Source organism: Monopterus albus, unplaced genomic scaffold (genome assembly GCF_001952655.1).
Source record: "Monopterus albus unplaced genomic scaffold, M_albus_1.0 scaffold72.1, whole genome shotgun sequence".
Taxonomy (NCBI): Eukaryota; Metazoa; Chordata; class Actinopteri; order Synbranchiformes; family Synbranchidae; genus Monopterus; species Monopterus albus.
This window is the reverse complement of record NW_018127952.1, coordinates 2,362,198-2,371,402: the sequence shown is the minus strand read 5'-3', so window position 1 is coordinate 2,371,402 and position 9,205 is coordinate 2,362,198. Positions and strand designations below refer to the sequence as shown.

Below are 9,205 nucleotides of genomic sequence, written 5' to 3'. Positions count from 1 at the left end.
TCTCTGCCACCAATTTGTCTCTTTCTCATTCCCTGCATTACTCTCCATTCATCGAGTCTCCACCCATTCCTGCCACCCCTCCCCTTTCCTCTCCCTCTGACCACACATTTCTGTGGGAGCCCTATTGTTTTCTAGAGAGGGGCAAGCTGCTGCTGGTTCTTATCTGGGACTGTTGGCAGCACATCTGTAGATGTTATCAGTCGCCCTGTTGCTCTGTTTATGCTCCAGTTGTGCAAGTGCAGCTAGCAGGGAAATGAGATGGATGGAGGATGAGGCCAGAAGAAAATTGAGCAGTTTCCTCAGCAGAAATGATGGAGTAAAGGCCAAAGAGGAGAGAACACAGGAAAGAAGGCATTGTACACAGGTTCAGGGTAGCATTTTACCATCAGTAGTTAACAGCAAACCGCCTTACCAACACTAACCTGTACTGCTATCATCATAGCACAATGATAACAGAGCACACCGCTTTTCACAAAGCTCTTCCATTGTCAAAGACTAAAGACATTCTTCCACACAATTTAGTACTTATCTTTAAAACTGTGTGTGGGTGTCTTCTTCAAATTATACCCCAATGAAGCGAAGGTAGAAGAAAAGCATTTTCTGCATCAGTGAGATTAGAAGCGAGCCTTGTTTAAAGCGGACAGTTAAGTATAAACATTTGCACAAACAGTCACATTATGTAGGCAGTCTGTTGTGAAGAATCTGTAGCTGCTATTTAGGAAATAAGAGCATGGGTTTGGATTACTGTTGATAATTAAATGGGCTGCAGACACAATGAGGCAGCTCTGGCTGTCAACCATGCTACACAAAGCATCACTGTGACTCCAAAACGTAAGGAAAATCATCTTTTAAAGTGTAGGTTACAGGCATAGAGGCTGCTGGCAATATACAGTATCGTGAGATTGATGGGTTTCTCCATGAACAGAGACTGGCTTCATTGGTGTGTCTTCATGTATATGAGAGTAGGGCTGGCAGCTTGGGAGCAGCAGATGTTTCTGAAGACACAGATGTTGCGCTCTGTGATGATGTCACTCAACATGGCCGGGGCATTCATCATCGTTTACCTTGTCGAGAGGTAGGAGGGTGGGACATATTAACATCAGTTAGCAGCTCTGCATTCCCCCATCCTGCCACACAAACCCAACATCCCTGGCATTTTTCATTCAGGACCAAAATTCTACAAAAACGTTCAGCGTGTTATTTGGATGAGTATATGTCGCCATTTATACCCTTGTATTTTTATCATCAATGGAAACAGATAATTGCTTGCGGCTACCAAGAGGATCGAAAATCAGTGGAATTTTTGTTCTTTTCTCTTCTAGACATTCATGTAAGCACCTTTCTGAAAAGCTCCAGTGAGCCATATCAACAGACCAAGTATCGTCACTCATACACTAGGGTTCTGACATGATGAGAAGACCAATCCGTGCATGTAGAAATAAAGCACAACACAGTTTCAAAGTTTATTAGCAACATCTGGTAAGATGCCAATGCCATATACAAGACAAAGTAAACAACCACAGCAAACACAGATATCAAATACTGTACATACAGTGCATATTGAACAGGCTGCCGGAGGGCAAGATTTGTATTTGAATGAGGATCATATGGTATGCAGCAATTCCATTCACAGTGGCCAACTCTTTACACACTGCTAATAGCTACACCGGTTGTTTATTTTGTTTAATTAAATTTGTAAAAATGAAAGGGATATATTTACTGGGGGCAAACGTGCAGTAGTGGCTTTTCTACACAGAGAAATGTGAAGCAGAGCGACTGAAACGATCACATCAGGAACAGTGAGGAAGACAGAGTAACAATAAAGGCAATCTAATCGATCACTCAGCCCTAATGGAAAAGGAGGCGGCACATCTCTAGAACACCTGGACAGTCTGACAGTGTGGCAGTAGCAATTACTCCAATCCATCTGCAGCACACTGGCTTCATATAGAGCAGATGCTACGCCATGATGGATTCCGAAGAAAATGAAACTCCGATGAGTCTTAACTGTATTCATGCGAGCATTTGTGTGCCTGCACGCCGTGTTGTCCAACATGGAAAACAAACTAACCAAAGACAAAAACTAAAAGAATACATGTCTGTCTGTGATTATGCAACCATGTTTTTCACTTAAACAAATCGGTAGGCATACAAGACTGTGCAAACCTAAAGAAAGATTTGACACATACTGTACTGTATATCCCAAGCATCAAAGATGAAGACTTAGATGCAGCAGCCGTATCCAAGCTTGCTTTATGTTCCCTGGCTGTAAATGCAGCAGGAAATGAGACCTGAGTGTTAAAATGCACTGTGTGCAGGGGTGCAAGGGAGCTGAAAGGTGAAGGAGAGGGAGGAAATAAAAGCAAGTGTCATCACTGTGTAGAAGCATCCTGCTATAATGCAGTGTTGTGTCTACTGCCAGTGTGTCTGTAAATGTATAGGTTGTGTAAAATAATTTCAGTTCAATACCATCATTGTGAGGACATTTTGCCACATTTGACAACTTCAAAGTGCTGCTTGAGGGTTAAGACTAGGTTAGGGCAGGGGTTGACAACCTTTACTAAATGAAGAGCCTTTTTTGGCCAGACAAAAAAAAAACAAACAAAAAAAAAACGCCTGGAGTCCTTTACAAGACGGTACCACAGTCTATTGGCTAAACGGCAAATCAACAGCTGATTAGACTATTAGCTACTTTAACTTTCCATCCCCATTACAATACTGCAATACTCTGGTGCATTTATAAACTTTAAGAACTACTACAAGACCATTTCCAACAAAACACAAAACTGACTGTGCACTAGAGAAAACTCTGCTGCCATGTGTGGGCTTTGTGAAAATGAAAGAAATAGTTTAAATCCCACAAAAAAGCTAAATATGTACACAAATAGTACCCAGATAGCCTACATAAGTTTATAGTAAATGGAAGGGCACTACACTATCCCATCATTCCAGCTGTTATAATGTTCATCCCAGGACTGTTATTATGCCACTTTCTTAAGTTTGGATATTTTTTCAGTAAAGAAAATAATCTAGTTTTCAAATAAACGATCAGTCAATCCAAGTAATGCCACTTTAGAAATCTGCTCAGACGTCATCAGGGACGTGATGACCTGATAACATTGCAGGTAGCTAGCTCCACTTAGCATGCATAGCTGTAGCCATTGGTAAAGGAAGTCACGAGAAAGGGGCTAATAAGCAGCACATGGCTTGGGAGCTGCTGCGTGCTGACCCCTGGGCCAGGGAATACATAATGTCAATGAGTGCCCTTACCTCTAGCGTATATGTGCATGTGTGTGTGTAAAAGAAGCAACAGGGGAGATGCATCTCACTGACCTCAGCGTTTTTCGACAGCTTGGAAGAATGCACACCCACAGCATCCTACTCTGATGCAGCAGGACGCAGTGCAGGGCGCAGTCAGTTTGTACCAAAGGCAAATCCATAATACCACACATCAACACTAACAGCAGGGAGACTCTACTTGAGCACGGTAATTTTTTCCAGTTATCATTTTAATCATCGATCAAGCCTCATCAGACTTGGCTCAGTCAGTCAAATGCCTCCATACTGTCTTGAAATCATGTGTGTGTGTGTATGTGTGTATGTGTGTGTAGGCTCATACGCATGCAAACCCTGAATCTGACACCTCCACAGCTCACCCTGAATCTGACACCTCCACAGCTCACATCCACCAATCAAAAAGCCGTGCGGGTGGCTCATGGTGTGGATAGGAGAAATCTGAATGCCAACCTATAGGGGTCTTACACACAGTTCAGGGCAGCTCAGTCAAAGCAGGATCCACACGTGCATGCTCATCAACATTTCATAGTTCATTTGTGTTCCTGCTGCTCACTGAAATGACATCTCACTTTATTCCTTTCCATCTTCCTTGTTTTTCCACACGTAGCTCTTGCTCACCTAAGTCTTGCATGTGTCACGTGTCATAACCCTGCACATAAAGGCAGGCTGTGTTCAAGCAGGCCCGAACAGGTTCCAACAGCCTCCCAAACAGTCTTTATCCCAGATGAACACAAACGGTGCTCCATTCATTCCCAGGTTTTCCTTTCATCCCTGTTGCTTTGCAGACATCCAGCGCCCTCACAACTCCTTTTTTTCCACTCATGTTAGCTCCAAGTGAGCAACGCAGATCATCTGTCTCTGGCTAACAGCAACAGAATAAATGCAAATTAATGATCTGTTAAGAACAGTCAAGCAAAATGTCAACGTTTATAGGATAAAACCATTTTGTCACTAAAGAAAACATATCAATAACCTACAGCGGTAAGGAAAATGGGGGAAACACTTTGGTCCTTCTTATTTTTCCACCTGTATAACATATCATTTTGGACAAAGAGAAATCCAGTCAGCTAGAAGAGAGAGTGTGGAATAAGAACTGAGTGGCAGCAAAGAAAAATGCTTTTTGAGGTGTCACCTCTCACACCTTGCACACCTCTCCACTGCCAACATAATATCATCAGTGCATATGGAGACCTGCTCAGATGGTGCAAGAAAGTGAATCCATTAATAAAACTGGCTTCTGAAGCAAAAGAAAAACGAAGATGCTAACCAAGTGAGTACTTTGGTTCCTTTAGCAGGTTCCATCTGTGCCCAGGGCGAGGTGTTCTTTCAGTACAGGTTAATGCAATGAACACTCGTGGCTGCACTATATCCGGCATCCTCAGTACATGCCAGGTAGAATAAAATACAGTATATATTACAAACATATTTTCTTTACATCTAGAGTAGCACAATCAAATCCCTTTTTTGTCACCCTGGAATCATACATTTTCTCACACAGCAGACTCTTTCAAAGGATATCCCATAAAAAAAAAAACAAGATATGCCTGTCATCACCTAGTGACCGTGCTTCAGAATTCATCCTTAAACAGGAAGATTAAGGACAATGGGGTTCAAGAACATCAATACTGGAGTGATTTTTTCTGAAGCAAGACTGTACAAAATCTTTTCAAAGGGCAGGTGTCAAGACAAGTGGCCTTGAATATCAAAACTCAAGGATAGCTAGACCGTTTCAATCTGGAATAAAAACTTTATCCGCTCAGAGTCTCACTTTTTCTGCCCACCCTGTGTGTCTGATGAATACAGAGGTCTGTTTGAAAAGATTTCTGCAAGGCCTGAGGAGCCATCAAAAAAATAAAAATGGGAGGGGGAGCAGGCATAAACTCTTTCAGTGTTCAAAAGCCCTGTGAAGCCCAATTTAGCTTTGAAACATCAGGATATTTTAATATGAAAACCCAAAACTGCATCATGTGTGTTCACTTGGGCGACTGCTGGGAGATGAAAGGGTGGTGTGCATGAGCACACTGGTCTGTAACAGCACGGGCACATCTATCTGTAGAACAGCACAGAAGAAGACATGGACAGCAAATGTGAATGAGAGAGGGAGACGATAAACAAAATGCTGTCAAGTGCAGTATAGCCACTTTTTTATGCAGATTGAGAGGAGCTGTGAAAGTGATGGATTGTCCACTAGAAAAGCTTTTCAGAGCCCTGAATAAGGCTCTCCCCAGGTACTAAATCTCTCTGCAAAAAGTAGTAGCAAAAAAGAAAGTGTGAACTTTGCCAAGCACATCCACCCTGAGAAGTCTACATATGGAGTACATACACCTCATGTCATCAGGGTAAGACTGAGTAATGACTGTTTGCTTGTGTAACTGAAAAGCAGCTTATTTTCTAAGACTCAACACTTTGAAAACATCTATGCACAAAGTACAATAAGTGACAAAACTATAAGTCTAATGCTATATCCTAAAGGTTTCTGGGACTGTTTAGCAGACAGTATAGAAACTTGTGTTTTAAAACTTTCCAAAAGAAGCTACATCTGCCTCTGGTGTAAATAACTCAGAGGCTAGTCTTGGGAAGACTGGAATAAAGGGGTGTGAGTACAGTATATTGAGAACAGTGAGAATCCAGAGTTTTCCACAGCTGTCCTAAATGTTTTCGGGACTGTTTAGCTGACTGTATAGCCATTGGTGTTTCAAGTACACCTGCCTCTGCTGTTAAAGTACTCAGAGGTGTGTCTTGGAAGATTGAAGTAAAGGGGTTCAAAGTCTAATGAGAACACCGAGAATCTGCAGTCTGCCACAGCTACAGTATCCTAGAAGTACTAGGTATCTACAATTGCATGTTGTTACATTGTGCTGTCATGTAACTGTTGCTTTGTATTTGCATTTAATGTATTAATCTAATTTGCATTCAAATGTTTTATATGTATATGAATGTACTGTTTTATCTACATATTTGTGTGCATTGTGTTAAACACTATGAACTGTCTTTGTGTATGAAAATGTGCTATATTAATAAACCTGCCTTGCCTATTGTAAAAATGTAGCCTCTTTTCCATTTAAGCAATTATTGCTATTTCAGAGCTACACCCTGCTTACACACCAGCCCAACTGTCCTGCCACCCCAAGATTACATAAATGAATGAATCAGAATGAGGCCAAATGGTAGAAGTAAATTACCTTAAGATCTGTTTGCTGCAAAGGAAACTACTGAACTCTCCTTTAGTCCATTAGATTAAATATTACATTTAAGTTCCCTGCCAAAGCACAAGGACACAAGCATTCAGGACAGTGAATATCCAGGCCCTGGAGACAGGAAGGCTTGTGGAAGAATTCAGGTTTGATTGCACAGCAGTGAATAGTGATTTTAAAATACTCCAAGTTGCAGATGATGCATGTACAGTATGCATGGTTCCTAACTTTGACTTGTTAGACTGATCTGTTTTTTTCCCCCCAATGCCGCACAGACATTCCACTTGATTGGCATAAAGAATGTCTTCTGATGTGCAGTTTCACATGATAAGCACCACATTACAGAAACAGCTACTGATTACTACACTTTAGGGAAATCTGGAGAACGTGTCAAATTCAGGCTCAGGAAGCTTTGACGTATATTTGAAGTGAATCCCATATACAAGTGTAGATGTTGGGGCAAATCCAAATTGAATGAAACCCCCCATATTATGCTACTCACATACATGTCGATGTTTCAGAACAGATGGTGGCAAGGCATCAATAAAAGACAGAACACTCGAGCTGACTAACATGTCACGCTAGCAGCCAAATACCTGCTGATGCCATGATTCTATCTTTTGGGTTCAACTCGTAAATGAGAGCATTTATGGGAAATCTGTGAAGTGGTGTGGAAAGCCTTGAGCACTAAAGAACCACTGATGTGCAGATGCCTTAAACGTACCAGGTGAAACACTACTGTGAAATACAAGTTCAGCTTGCAGAGGAGTGGAGGTGCAGGATGGGGAGCAGAGTTGGGGAAGTCATTATGCAGAAAACAGTTTATCTTCATCTGCTGACTGCAGCAGTCAATTATCACTTTCATTAAAACAGACTAATTGCACCCGCTAAAGCATTGTGCAGAAACGGCCTGAAAAATGTCTCGGTTCAATTGGACAGTACACTTTAATTCAAAATTCCAAATGCAACTTCATTGTAGTGAAGAAACTGTCCCCTGGTATTTGGGTTTTATTCAAACACTCTCAGCAGGAGCACAAGCAGTCAAAAGAACTTTTAAAACATTTTTGCATTAGGAGAGTGCAATACTGACAAAAATTATATCTGGATTTTTTTCTGGAATTTTGCTAACAATGAAAAGTATACAATATTCTTCATCATTCAAAAATGTATTTAGTCATATTGTGTAAGGTCGCCGCTCTTATTAATAGGATATTACGTGTTGCTGCTTACTGACATTAATGAAAACATATTTAAGAAAAACAGGTCTTATTTATTTAATTAAAACTAAATCATTAAAATAAAATAGCGCAAGAAGATTGAAATCACTTGAGCAGAATGATTCCGCTACAGTTTGCCGAGTGTGTTTGTGTGCTGGTACCTTGTCTGGTTTAGTCCCGTGGTGGACAGCAGACTCCCAAAGCTTTTCATATTCTGTGCACAGGTTGGTTTGTATACGGTGAAACAAGCTCTCGAGTTGTTTTTACAGCAACTGTTTGGTATAGTTTTTTTAGTCCGTCTTTGAGCAACATCCGTCTTTTCAAAACCAAAATGTCACCATTGCGAGTGAGGATGATCCACGTCTAGCCATTAACAATGTAAACTGTGGGGCTGGTGGTGTCTGTATTTTGTCTCTTGCTGCCAGTTCACTCATTTTTAGAATAACTAACTCTGTTAATGCATTTTTTTTACCAGCTACACTAGCTTAACTTATGGTGCAGTGACCAATGTGTACGGTCTGAATGCACACACACAGTCGTTCATCCTACTTGGCTTCATAAGGTATGTGTGGACTGTCTTGGCATTTTTGATTGTTTGTCAGCTCACACATAATTTAAACCGCAATTAAGATATTTTCATAGATGATATATATCACACACCCCTATTCTCCATTATATACAACAGTTTAAAACATCAGTTTGAGTAATTTGTGTCAACTTTATCCAATTAACAGGTACACTAATGGTAAAGCTGTATATGTATACAGTATACCCCCCCTTCATACCAAAACACAACCTTGCCTGCTTGGCTTTCATGTTCCATGATGAACACGGGCTATTTATGGCTCTATTGGACATAAATTCAGCTACTATACAAAAATAATTGCATATGGCAGAAGACACCTTTCATGTGGTGACCGCGTAAAGAAAAACCCCATAAAGTTATGAGACATCATCCACTGTGGGGACTCTCCAGTGTAAAAGTAACATAGCAGAGCTTAATATAAGCAATATTTAAACAAAAGCCACATCAGGATTTAGCTGTAACTTGTAGCATAATGGGGTCTGTAACCCTGTTTCATCACTTTCTGGGTTTCACAGAGGCAATATTATCCTGCAGCAAAGACAAAAACTTCAAAGCTGTGTACAACCAACCTTGCAATGGTGCTTTATTTGTAACTTACAATGAGAACAGAGCACACATAGAAAGCTGACATGTCACATACAGGAGAAGAACATACAAAAACTCATGGGTTCCCATTCCCATGCGAACACACAGACACACACACACACACACACACAGAGAAACACGCATTGGGCACTGTGGTGTCTGGAGAATAGAGATAGGGCTGTCTCCATCAGCCTCTCCACCCACCCAGAGGACCTAATCAGTCAGTGAATACGTGTTAAATGGAGACTGCCATCTACCTCCAGCCCAACAGACTCCTGTCTACACTTTTCTCCTGCTGTCAGCCTCCACAGAACACAGAAAAAAAC

The 9,205-nt window shown here is 41.1% G+C and overlaps 1 protein-coding gene across 1 annotated transcript in view; it reads right to left on the bottom strand.

Annotated features, from left to right (window-relative positions):
- Nucleotides 1–946: 946 nt before the first annotated feature.
- Nucleotides 947–9,205, bottom strand: part of LOC109963331 (neogenin-like) — a 74,490-nt gene continuing 66,231 nt past the window's right edge. The window contains exon 3 of the mRNA XM_020605762.1: nt 947–1,064. Within this exon, the coding sequence (XP_020461418.1) occupies nt 1,054–1,064 (11 nt within the window). The 3' untranslated portion in view covers nt 947–1,053. The remainder of the gene's footprint in view (nt 1,065–9,205) is intronic.